We start from the raw sequence: 13,948 nt of genomic DNA on the forward strand, positions 1-13,948 counted from the left end.
GGCCATAGATGCTAATGCATTGCGTGCACAGAACAAATGTGTATATTTGCCCATACTGTATGCAGAGATGTATGTTTGTTTGCTGGCAGAATACCCCTATCCGTAAGCTTGGTTTGAGACACAAAATATGTCTGTAAGTCAGTGTGCACTAATATTCATGTGATATCACTGATAAGGGTGGGATCAGAAAACAGTGGCACATGTGATGCCACATTTCAGTCGGATAAATGTAAATAGATGTGAGTGTGACAAGGTATCGACTATCACAGTTGTCAAGTCATATAGTGCTTTTAATATGAAGGGTATTTTATGACATTGGTCCCTGAATTAAGGCCCTCATTCCGAGTTGTTCGCTCGGTAAAAATCTTCGCATCGCAGCGTTTTTCCGCTTAATGCGCATGCGCAATGTTCGCACTGCGACTGCGCCAAGTAAATTTGCTATGCACTTAGTAATTTTACTCACGGCTTTTTCACCGTTCTGGCGATCGTAATGTGATTGACAGGAAATGGGTGTTACTGGGCGGAAACAGGCTGTTTTATGGGCGTGTGGGAAAAAACGCTACCGTTTCCGGAAAAAACGCAGGAGTGGCCGGAGAAACGGAGGAGTGTCTGGGCGAACGCTGGGTGTGTTCGTCAGACCAGGAACGACAAGCAGTGAAATGATTGCAGATGCCGAGTAAGTCTGGAGCTACTCAGAAACTGCTACGAGGTGTGTAATCGCAATATTGCGAATACATCGTTAGCAAGTTTAAAATGCTAAGATTCACTCCCAGTAGGCGGCGGCTTAGCATGAGCAAATCTGCTAAAATCCGCTTGCGAGCGAACAACTCGGAATGACCTCCTAAGTACAGTACATCTGGAAAGTATTCACAGCATTTCAGTTTTTCCACATTTTGTTAAGTTACAGCCTTATTACAAACTGGAATAAATTCATTTTTTCCGTCAAAATTCTACACACAATACCCCATAATGACAATGTGAAAAAAGTGTTTTTGAGATTTTTGCAAATTTAATAAAAATAAAAAACTCACATGCACTTAAGTCAGTGATTTTCAACCTTTTTTTACTCGTGGCACACCAAACAATATTTTAAAATTGCCAAGGCACACCATCAGTTCCTCACAGAAAAAAAAAAACATACACATTGGCCCTCACAGTAAAAAAATAAATAAATAAAAAGCCACACATACATTGGCCTACACAGAGAAAACAATCACATTGCTCCCCACATAAATCCTATTTCTCCCCATATGAATTATTCACATTGTCTCCCCCCCCCCCCCCCCCGTAAATCCATAAATTCTTATTCTCCCCACATAAATCCTATTGAATTCGTATTGTTCCCCACATGAGAAATAATATAAATGTTATTATCAGCTGTTCTCCTCCCTGTCCCTCAGTGGCGGGGGTTGTTCATAGTGGAGTTCTGCGAATACTGAGCAGCGAGCGGTCGGGCAGGTGAGGATGTGGGTGGGAAGGAAAGCTGTGTATGCAGGCGGGAACTGGAAGATGTGTATGCAGGCGGGTGGGCTGCCTGGCTGGGTGGTGAGACGCAGCGGCTGTGACCTATGATATCACATCGTTTTCAATGCATAGGTCATGGCCGTAACACGACTGATCCTCTAAGAAGAGCCCAGTTCACTCTGAAGGTGCAGGAAGCTGCTCTGGCTCCGCGGCACACCTTGCAGCTGGTCGCGGCACACTAGTGTGCCACGGCACACTGGTTGAAAATGCCTGACTTAAGTATTTACAGCCTTTGCTCAGTACTTTGTTGATGCACCTTTGGCAGCAATTACAGCCTCAAGTCTTTTTGAATATGATGCCACAAGCTTGGCACACCTATCTTTGGGCAGTTTCGCCCATTCTTCTTTGCAGCACCTCTCAAGCTCGATCAGGTTGGATGGGAAGCGTCGGTGCACAGCCGTTTTCAGATCTCTCCAGAGATGTTCAATCTGTGAAGTCTGGGCTCTGGCTGGGCCAATCAAGGACATTCACAGAGTTGTCCTGAAGCCACTCCTTTGATATCCTGGCTGTGTGTTTAGGGTTGTTGTCCTGCTGAAAGATGAACTGTCTCCCCAGTCTGAGGTCAAGAGCACTCTGGAGCAGGTTTTCATCCAGGATGATCTGTAGTTTACTGCATTCATCTTTCCTTCTATCCAGGCTAGTCTCCCAGTTCCTGCTGCTGAAAAACATCCCCACAGAATGATGCTGCCCCCACCATGCTTCACTGTAGGGATGGTATTGGCCTGGTGATGAGCGGTGCCTGGTTTCCTCCAAACATGAAGCCTGGCATTCACACCAAAGAGTTCAATCTTTGTCTCATCAGACCAGAGAATTTTGTTTCTCATGGTCTGAGAGTCCTTCAGGTGCATTTTGGCAAACTCCGGGCGGGCTGCCATGTGCTTTTTTTACTAAGGAGTGGCTTCCGTCTGGCCACTCTACCATACAGGCCTGATTGGTGGATTGCTGCAGAGATGGTTGTCCTTCTGAAAGATTCTCCTCTCTCCACAAAGGAATGCTGTAGCTCTGACAGAGTGACCATCGGGTTCTTGGTCACCTCCCTGACTAGGGCCCTTCTCCACTGATCGCTCAGTTTAGACAGTCGGCCAGCTCTAGGAAGAGTCCTGGTGGTTCCGAACTTCTTCCATTTACGGATGAAGGAGGCCACTGTGCTTATTGGGACCTTCAAAGCAGCAGATATTTTTCTGTACCCTTCCCCAGATTTGTGCCTTGAGACAATCCTGTCTCGGAGGTCTACAGACAATTCCTTTGACTTCATGCTTGGTTTGTGCTCAGAAATGCACTGTCAAGTGTGGGTCCTTATACAGGCAGTTGTGTGCCTTTACAAATCATGTCCAATCAACTGAATTTACCACAGGTGGACTCCAATTAAGCTGTAGGAACATCTTAAGGATGATCAGTGGAAACATGATGCACCTGATCTTCATGGTAAAGGCTGTGAATACTTATGTACATGTGATTTCTTAGTTTTTATTTTGAATAAATTTGTAGAAATCTCAAAAAACTTTTTTCACGTTGTCATTATGGGGTATTGTGTGTAGAATTTTGAGGGAAAAAATGAATTTATTCCATTTTGGAATAAGGCTGTAACATTACAAAGTGTGGAAAAAATGAAGCGCTGTGAATACTTTCCTGATGCACTGTATATTCAGCATATTGGTAACAGGTTACAGGTTCCCAATTGGGGTTAGTGAATCAAGTAGTGATACTCCAGTCTTTTGTATATTCACTGTCCTAAGATTCCTGGTATCCCAACAAATTGTCTACAATATGGGCCCCTTGGATCACTTGCCATGAGGTCCACACCTGACACTCTATAGGCTTCCTTTTGCTATTCTTTCTGCCACCAGTTTCTTATCAATCAATCTTTCCTACCTTTCCTTTACTAACATTACCACATAACCTTGCATTTCCTTCTCCTGTCCTCCTGTCCTCCTCTCCTCCTCTTCCATTGTTCATGGAGGGTGTTGTATGGAAGGTAGATAGTAACTAGGTCGACACTGTCTAGGTCGACCATAATTGGTCGACAGTAACTAGGTCAACAGGGTTTTCTAGGTCGACAGGGTATTTACACCGACATGGTCTAGGTCGACAGGTCAAAAGGTCGACATAATTTTTTTATGTTTTTTTGGTGTCGTTTTCTTCGTAGAGTGACCGGGAACCCCAATTAGTGCACTGTCATGCTTCGGGCAAGATTACCATTCCAATCGTAGTCCACGTGGATCGCTAAATATGAAAAGGTTCAAAAAAAGAAAAAATTGTCGACCTAGAGACCCTGTCGACCTAGAAACCATGTCGACCTAGTTACTGTCGACCAATAGTGGTCGACCTAGATAGTGTCGACCTAGAGACCGGATTCCGTTCATGGAAGTATATTCCGTGGCTGTATTCACTCCCATTATTTCACCATTAATAGTTATATTTATTTGCGTCCTTACTCCCTTACATTTACATTGTTGTAGCAAAAAATGCAAAAGCACTGAAAAATGTGTCTTTAAAGAAAATATATATTATATGTCCACATACAATAAATTATTTCCATACATCAGATAATAGATATGTTAGTAAGATAAAGTAATACTTACAGATGGCAATGCTTGCAAATACATTATTGAGTGTTTGACAAACTGGTTGTCAATAGGAACAAAAATGCAGTCCTCCTCATACAGACCGGTGCTAGAGTCAAAATAGCAAGCCCGCACAGTACAGGAATCTCCTTGGCACTGGCTCTTTACATTAACCCCAAGAATATCATGCGAACACCTAGTACAGGAAAATCATATGTGGTCAGAATACTGGAGACCTTGGACTACTGATAGCAATACAGGTAATCTCTGATCTATCTGTTGTCACTTATTTAGCTTTCCATCACCAGGACCTAATAGATAAGCAGCAATCAGAAATAATTTTGATGTATTTTTTCCCTACTGAAAGATTTTCAAACAATAACTGTAGGAGGAAGTGAATGCAGACTGATAGAGCAAAATTTACAAAGCAGCGTGTTTCGTGTCAGTTATGCCCAGGGCAGTCGAGAGCCGAGCCAGGTACTTTTCAAGGGGCGTGGCCTAATCACAGGAGGTGTGGTATTGTACTTTTAGAAAAAAACACTGAAAAAATATGATTTTGATACCTACCGGTAAATCCTTTTCTCCTAGTCCGTAGAGGATGCTGTGGTCCACTTCATGACCATAGAGTATAGACGGATCCGCAGGAGCCATGGGCACTCTTTAGACTTTTCAATGGATGTGAACTGGCTCCTCCCTCTATGGCCCTCCTCCAGACCTCAGTTATAGGAACTGTGCCCAGGGAGACGGACATTTCGAGGAAAGGATTTACTTTAATACTAGTGGTGAGATACAGTACATACCAGCTCACACCTCAACCATGCCGCATAACATGGCATTCAACATAACACACGCCAACAGGCATGAGCCAATTACAGCAACATGCTGAAACTAATATAACACAACATGTGAAATTCTATCGAACAAAAAACTGCAGGTAAAGTACGCACTGGGACGGGCGCCCAGCATCCTCTACGGACTAGGAGAAAAGGATTTACCGGTAGGTATCAAAATCCTATTTTCTCATACGTCCTAGAGGATGCTGGGGTCCACTTCATGACCATGGGGTTTATACCAAAGCTCCAGTACGGGCGGGAGAGTGCGGATGACCCTGCGGCACCAGTTGACCGAACTTGAGGTCTTCATCTGCCAAGGTGTCAAACTTGTAGAACTTAGCAAATGTGTTTGACCCTGACCAAGTAGCTGCTCGGCAAAGTTGTAATACCGAGACCCCCCGGGCAGCCGCCCAAGATGAGCCCACCTTCCTAGTAGAATGGGCCTTCACCAATGTAGGTAACGGCAATCCAGCCGTAGAATATGCATTCTGAATCGTACCTCTGATCCAGCGCGCAATAGTCTGCTTGGAAGCAGGACACCCAATCCTGTTGGGAGCATACAGGACAAACAGAGCCTCTGTTTTCCGAATCCTAGCTGTTCTAGTGACATCAATCTTCAAAGCTCTAGCCACATCTAGAGACTTTGACTCAGTGAACGTGTCAGTAACTACTGGCACCACAATATGTTGGTTTATGTGGAAAGATGAAACCACCTTTGGAAGAAAATGTTGGCGAGTTCTCAACTCTGCCCTATCTTCATGGAAGACCAGGTAAGGGCTCTTGTGCGACAAGGCCCCCAATTCAGATACCCGCCTTGCATATGACGATGCCAAAAGCATCACCACTTTCCAAGTGAGAAACTTCAACTCTATCTCTTGTAGAGGCTCAAACCAATCCGATTGAAGGAACCGCAACACCACATTAAGGTCCCATGGTGTCACTGGAGGCACAAATGGAGGCTAGATGTGCAGAACCCCTTTCACGAAGGTCTGAACCTCTGGAAGAGCGGCTATTTGTTTTTGGAAGAAAATTGACAAGGCCGAAATCTGGACCTTGATTGACCCCAATCGAAGGCCCGCCTCAACACCAGCAATCAGAAAATGGAGAAAACGTCCCAACTGAAACTCTTCCGTAGGAGCCTTCTTGGATTCACACCAAGACACATAATTTCTCCAAATATGGTGGTAATGTTTCGACGTTACTCCTTTCCTGGCCTGAATAAGTGTGGGAATGACTTTCTTTGGAATACCCTTTCGGGCTAGGATCCGGCGCTCAACAGCCATGTCGTCAAACGTAGCCGCGGTAAGTCTTGATACACGCACGGCCCCTGCTGCAGCAGGTCCTCACGAAGAGGAAGAGGCCGAGGATCTTTTATGAGCAACTCCTGAAGATCTGGGTACCAAGCCCTCCTTGGTCAGTCTGGGGCAATTAAGATTGCTCAAACCCTTGTTCTTCTTATGATCCTGAGAACTTTTGGGATCAGCGGAAGTGGAGGGAAGACATACACTGACCGGAATACCCACAGGGTCACTAGAGCATCCACTGCTATTGCTTTAGGGTCTCTCAACCTGGAACAATATTTCTGAAGCTTCTTGTTGAGACGAGATGCCATCATGTCTATTTGAGGAACTCCCCAAAGACTTGTCACCTCTGCGAAGACTTCTTGGTGGAGGCCCCACTCTCCTGGATGGAGATCGTGTCTGCTGAGGAAGTCTGTTTCCCAGTTGTCTACTCCCGGAATGAAAATTGCCGACAGAGCATTTACATGTCTTTCTGCCCAGAGGAGGATCTTTGTCACCTCTGCCATTGCCGTTCTGCTTTTTGTTCCGCCCTGCCTGTTTATGTACGCGACTGCTGTTACATTGTCCAACTGGATCTGCAGCAGGCTTCCTGACTTGACCATTTTCCTTGGAAGCTTTCCCCCTGAGTGACAGCTCCCCAGCCTCGGAGACTTGCATCCGTGGTAACCAGGACCCAGTCCTGAATCCCGAACCTGCGTCCCTCTAGTAGGTGCGACCTGTGTAGCCACCACAGGAGCGAAATCCTGGCTTTTGACAACAGGACTATCTTCCGGTGCATGTGTAGGTGGGAACCCGACCACTTGTCCAACAGGTCCCACTGGAATACTCTGGCATGGTACCTGCCAAACTGTTTGGCCTCGTAGGCCGCCACCATTTTCCCCAACAACCGAATGCACTGATGGATCGACACACTTGATGGTTTCAAGATCTGTTTTACCATTTTCTGGATTTCAAGAGCCCTTTCCACTGGAAGAAATACTCTCTGAACTTCTGTGTCCAGAATCATCCCGAGAAAAGACAATCTTGACGTCAGTTCCAACTGTGACTTTGTAAAATTTATGATCCAACCGTGTTGTTGGAGTATGGACAGGGAGAGTGTGATGTTCTGTAGCAACTGTTCCCTGGATCTCGCCTTTATCAGGAGATCGTCCAGATAAGGAATTATATTGACTCCTTTTTGACGAAAGAGGACCATCATCTCCGCCATCACCTTGGTGAATACCCTCAGCACCGTGGATAGACCGAAAGGCAACGTCTGGAATAGTGATGAGCGGGTTCGGTTTCTCGGAAACCAAACCCCCCCGAACTTCACGCTTTTTACACGGGTCCGAGGCAGACTCGGATCTTCCCGCCTTGCTCGGCTAACCCGAGCGCGCCCGAACGTCATCATCCCGCTGTCGGATTCTCGCGAGGCTCGTATTCTATCGCGAGACTCGGATTCTATATAAGGAGCCGCGCGTCGCCGCCATTTTCACACGTGCATTGAGATTGATAGGGAGAGGACGTGGCTGGCGTCCTCTCCGTTTAGAGTAGACTAGAGAGTAGTAAAGAGTAGAGACACTTGATTTACTAATTTTGGGGAGCATATTAGGACGGAGTACTACTTGCTGATAGTGTGACCAGTGACCACCAGTTTAATTAATCCGTTCTCTGCCTGAAAAAAAACGATACACAGTGTGACACAGTCACATACCATATCTGTGCTCAGCCTCAGTGTGCCCTCAGTGTGCTGCATCATCTATGTAATACTGTATATCTGACTGTGCTGAGTGCTCACTGCTCACACAGCTTAATTGTGGGGGAGACTGGGGAGCAGTTATAGCAGGAGTACATATTTTAACAGTGCACACTTTTGCTGCCAGAGTGCCACTGCCAGTGCCAGTGTGACTGACCAGTGACCACTGACCACCAGTATATTGTGATTGTCTGCCTGAAAAAGTTAAACACTCGTCGTGTGGTGTTTTTATTCTATAAACGCATTCTGCTGACAGTGTCCAGCAGGTCCGTCATTATATAATATATACCTGTCCGGCTGCAGTAGTGATATATATATATTTTTTATATCATTATCATCCAGTCTATATTAGCACTGCAGCAGACGCAGTACGGTAGTCCACGGCTGTAGCTACCTCTGTGTCGGCAGTCGCTCGTCCATCCATAATTGTATACCACCTACCTGTGGTGTTTTTTTTTTTTTCTATCTTCTTGATACTAGTAGCTTACTTTAGGAGTCTGCAGTGCTGAGCTGACAGTGTCCAGCAGGTCCGTCATTATATAATATATACCTGTCCGGCTGCAGTAGTGATATATATATATTTTATATCTCATTATCATCCAGTCTATATTAGCAGCAGACACAGTACGGTAGTCCACGGCTGTAGCTACCTCTGTGTCGGCAGTCGCTAGTCCATCCATAATTGTATACCACCTACCTGTGGTGTTTTTTTTTTTTTTTCTATCTTCTTGATACTACTAGTAGCTTACTTTAGGAGTCTGCAGTGCTGAGCTGACAGTGTCCAGCAGGTCCGTCATTATATAATATATACCTGTCCGGCTGCAGTAGTGATATATATATATATTTTTATATCATTATCATCCAGTCTATATTAGCAGCAGACGCAGTACGGTAGTCCACGGCTGTAGCTACCTCTGTGTCGGCAGTCGCTAGTCCATCCATAATTGTATACCACCTACCTGTGGTGTTTTTTTTTTTCTATCTTCTTGATACTACTAGTAGCTTACTTTAGGAGTCTGCAGTGCTGAGCTGACAGTGTCCAGCAGGTCCGTCATTATATAATATATACCTGTCCGGCTGCGGTAGTGATATATATATATATATTTTTTATATCATTATCATCCAGTCTATATTAGCAGCAGACGCAGTACGGTAGTCCACGGCTGTAGCTACCTCTGTGTCGGCAGTCGCTAGTCCATCCATAATTGTATACCACCTACCTGTGGTGTTTTTTTTTCTCTATCTTCTTGATACTACTAGTAGCTTACTTTAGGAGTCTGCAGTGCTGAGCTGACAGTGTCCAGCAGGTCCGTCATTATATAATATATACCTGTCCGGCTGCAGTAGTGATATATATATATTTTTTTTATATCATTATCATCCAGTCTATATTAGCAGCAGACGCAGTACGGTAGTCCACGGCTGTAGCTACCTCTGTGTCGGCAGTCGCTAGACCATCCATAATTGTATACCACCTACCTGTGGTGGTTTTTTTTTTCTATCTTCTTGATACTACTAGTAGCATACTTTAGGAGTCTGCAGTGCTGAGCTGACAGTGTCCAGCAGGTCCGTCATTATATAATATATACCTGTCCGGCTGCAGTAGTGATATATATATATTTTTTTATATCATTATCATCCAGTCTATATTAGCAGCAGACGCAGTACGGTAGTCCACGGCTGTAGCTACCTCTGTGTCGGCAGTCGCTCGTCCATCCATAATTGTATACCACCTACCTGTGGTGTTTTTTTTTTTCTATCTTCTTGATACTAGTAGCTTACTTTAGGAGTCTGCAGTGCTGAGCTGACAGTGTCCAGCAGGTCCGTCATTATATAATATATACCTGTCCGGCTGCAGTAGTGATATATATATATATATATTTTATATCATTATCATCCAGTCTATATTAGCAGCAGACGCAGTACGGTAGTCCACGGCTGTAGCTACCTCTGTGTCGGCAGTCGCTAGTCCATCCATAATTGTATACCACCTACCTGTGGTGGGTTTTTTTTTTTCTATCTTCTTGATACTACTAGTAGCTTACTTTAGGAGTCTGCAGTGCTGAGCTGACAGTGTCCAGCAGGTCCGTCATTATATAATATATACCTGTCCGGCTGCAGTAGTGATATATATATATTTTTTTTATATCATTATCATCCAGTCTATATTAGCAGCAGACGCAGTACGGTAGTCCACGGCTGTAGCTACCTCTGTGTCGTCAGTCGCTCGTCAATCCATAAGTATACTAGTATCCATCCATCTCCATTGTTTACCTGAGGTGCCTTTTAGTTGTGCCTATTAAAATATGGAGAACAAAAATGTTGAGGTTCCAAAAATAGGGAAAGATCAAGATCGACTTCCACCTCGTGCTGAAGCTGCTGCCACTAGTCATGGCCGAGACGATGAAATGCCAGCAACGTCGTCTGCCAAGGCCGATGCCCAATGTCATAGTACAGAGCATGTAAAATCCAAAACACCAAATATCAGTAAAAAAAGGACTCAAAAATCTAAAATAAAAATGTCGGAGGAGAAGCGTAAACTTGCCAATATGCCATTTACCACACGGAGTGGCAAGGAACGGCTGAGGCCCTGGCCTATGTTCATGGCTAGTGGTTCAGCTTCACATGAGGATGGAAGCACTCAGCCTCTCGCTAGAAAAATGAAAAGACTCAAGCTGGCAAAAGCACCGCAAAGAACTGTGCGTTCTTCGAAATCACAAATCCACAAGGAGAGTCCAATTGTGTCGTTTGCGATGCCTGACCTTCCCAACACTGGACGTGAAGAGCATGCGCCTTCCACCATTTGCACGCCCCCCTGCAAGTGCTGGAAGGAGCACCCGCAGTCCAGTTCCTGATAGTCAGATTGAAGATGTCAGTGTTGAAGTACACCAGGATGAGGAGGATATGGGTGTTGCTGGCGCTGGGGAGGAAATTGACCAGGAGGATTCTGATGGTGAGGTGGTTTGTTTAAGTCAGGCACCCGGGGAGACACCTGTTGTCCGTGGGAGGAATAGGGCCATTGACATGCCTGGTGAAAATACCAAAAAAATCAGCTCTTCGGTGTGGAAGTATTTCAACAGAAATGCGGACAACATTTGTCAAGCCGTGTGTTGCCTTTGTCAAGCTGTAATAAGTAGGGGTAAGGACGTTAACCACCTCGGAACATCCTCCCTTATACGTCACCTGCAGCGCATTCATCATAAGTCAGTGACAAGTTCAAAAACTTTGGGCGACAGCGGAAGCAGTCCATTGACCAGTAAATCCCTTCCTCTTGTAACCAAGCTCACGCAAACCACCCCACCAACTCCCTCAGTGTCAATTTCCTCCTTCCCCAGGAATGCCAATAGTCCTGCAGGCCATGTCACTGGCAATTCTGACGAGTCCTCTCCTGCCTGGGATTCCTCCGATGCATCCTTGCGTGTAACGCCTACTGCTGCTGGCGCTGCTGTTGTTGCTGCTGGGAGTCGATGGTCATCCCAGAGGGGAAGTCGTACTCGTAAGACCACTTTTACTACTTCCACAAAGCAATTGACTGTCCAACAGTCCTTTGCGAGGAAGATGAAATATCACAGCAGTCATCCTGCTGCAAAGCGGATAACTGAGGCCTTGGCATCCTGGGCGGTGAGAAACGTGGTTCCGGTATCCATCATTACTGCAGAGGCAACTAGAGACTTGTTGGAGGTACTGTGTCCCCGGAACCAAATACCATCTAGGTTCCATTTCTCTAGGCAGGCGATACCGAAAATGTACACAGACCTCAGAAAAAGACTCACCAGTGTCCTAAAAAATGCAGTTGTACCCAATGTCCACTTAACCACGGACATGTGGACAAGTGGAGCAGGGCAGACTCAGGACTATATGACTGTGACAGCCCACTGGGTAGATGTATGGACTCCCGCCGCAAGAACAGCAGCGGCGGCACCAGTAGCAGCATCTCGCAAACGCCAACTCTTTCCTAGGCAGGCTACGCTTTGTATCACCGCTTTCCAGAATACGCACACAGCTAAAAACCTCTTACGGCAACTGAGGAAGATCATCGCAGAATGGCTTACCCCAATTGGACTCTCCTGTGGATTTGTGGCATCGGACAACGCCAGCAATATTGTGTGTGCATTAAATCTGGGCAAATTCCAGCACGTCCCATGTTTTGCACATACCTTGAATTTGGTGGTGCAGAATTATTTAAAAAACGAGAGGGGCGTGCAAGAGATGCTGTCGGTGGCCAGAAGAATTGCGGGACACTTTCGGCGTACAGGCACCACGTACAGAAGACTGGAGCACCACCAAAAACGCCTGAACCTGCCCTGCCATCATCTGAAGCAAGAAGTGGTAACGAGGTGGAATTCAACCCTCTATATGCTTCAGAGGTTGGAGGAGCAGCAAAAGGCCATTCAAGCCTATACAACTGAGCACGATATAGGAGGTGGAATGCACCTGTCTCAAGCGCAGTGGAGAATGATTTCAACGTTGTGCAAGGTTCTGCAACCTTTTGAACTTGCCACACGTGAAGTCAGTTCAGACACTGCCAGCCTGAGTCAGGTCATTCCCCTCATCAGGCTTTTGCAGAAGAAGCTGGAGACATTGAAGGAGGAGCTAACACAGAGCGATTCCGCTAGGCATGTGGGACTTGTGGGTGGAGCCCTTAATTCGCTTAACAAGGATTCACGGGTGGTCAATCTGTTGAAATCAGAGCACTACATTTTGGCCACCGTGCTCGATCCTAGATTTAAAACCTACCTTGGATCTCTCTTTCCGGCAGACACAAGTCTGCTGGGGTTCAAAGAACTGCTGGTGACAAAATTGTCAAGTCAAGCGGAACGCGACCTGTCAACATCTCCTCCTTCACATTCTCCCGCAACTGGGGGTGCGAGGAAAAGGCTCAGAATTCCGAGCCCACCCGCTGGCGGTGATGCAGGGCAGTCTGGAGCGACTGCTGATGCTGACATCTGGTCCGGACTGAAGGACCTGCCAACGATTACGGACATGTCGTCTACTGTCACTGCATATGATTCTCTCCCCATTGAAAGAATGGTGGAGGATTATATGAGTGACCGCATCCAAGTAGGCACGTCAGACAGTCCGTACTTGTACTGGCAGGAAAAAGAGGCAATTTGGAGGCCCTTGCACAAACTGGCTTTATTCTACCTAAGTTGCCCTCCCACAAGTGTGTACTCCGAAAGAGTGTTTAGTGCCGCCGCTCACCTTGTCAGCAATCGGCGTACGAGGTTACATCCAGAAAATGTGGAGAAGATGATGTTTATTAAAATGAATTATAATCAATTCCTCCGTGGAGACATTGACCAGCAGCAATTGCCTCCACAAAGTACACAGGGAGCTGAGATGGTGGATTCCAGTGGGGACGAATTGATAATCTGTGAGGAGGAGGATGTACACGGTAATATATCGGAGGATGATGATGAGGTGGACATCTTGCCTCTGTACAGTTTGTGCAAGGAGAGATTAATTGCTTCTTTTTTTGGTGGGGCTCCAAACCAACCCGTCATTTCAGTCACAGTCGTGTGGCAGACCCTGTCACTGAAATGATGGGTTGGTTAAAGTGTGCATGTCCTGTTTATACAACATAAGGGTGGGTGGGAGGGCCCAAGGACAATTCCATCTAGCACCTCTTTTTTCTTTCATTTTTCTTTGCGTCATGTGCTGTTTGGGGGGTGTTTTTTGGAAGGGCCATCCTGCGTGACACTGCAGTGCCACTCCTAGATGGGCCAGGTGTTTGTGTCGGCCACTAGGGTCGCTTAGCTTACTCACACAGCTACCTCATTGCGCCTCTTTTTTTCTTTGCGTCATGTGCTGTTTGGGGAGTGTTTTTTGGAAGGGCCATCCTGCGTGACACTGCAGTGCCACTCCTAGATGGGCCAGGTGTTTGTGTCGGCCACTAGGGTCGCTTAGCTTACTCACACAGCTACCTCATTGCGCCTCTTTTTTTCTTTGCGTCATGTGCTGTTTGGGGAGTGTTTTTTGGAAGGGCCATCC

At 46.1% G+C, this 13,948-nt stretch overlaps 1 protein-coding gene across 1 annotated transcript in view; it reads right to left on the reverse strand.

Annotated features, from left to right (window-relative positions):
• LOC134956857 (calcium-activated chloride channel regulator 1-like) overlaps positions 1-13,948 on the reverse strand; it is a 135,467-nt gene that overhangs the window by 53,488 nt on the left and 68,031 nt on the right. Inside the window, exon 5 of the mRNA XM_063938752.1 lies at positions 4,107-4,284. Within this exon, the coding sequence (XP_063794822.1) occupies positions 4,107-4,284 (178 nt within the window). The remainder of the gene's footprint in view (positions 1-4,106; positions 4,285-13,948) is intronic.

The sequence above is a fragment of the Pseudophryne corroboree genome, chromosome 9 (genome assembly GCF_028390025.1).
Source record: "Pseudophryne corroboree isolate aPseCor3 chromosome 9, aPseCor3.hap2, whole genome shotgun sequence".
NCBI classification, from domain to species: Eukaryota; Metazoa; Chordata; class Amphibia; order Anura; family Myobatrachidae; genus Pseudophryne; species Pseudophryne corroboree.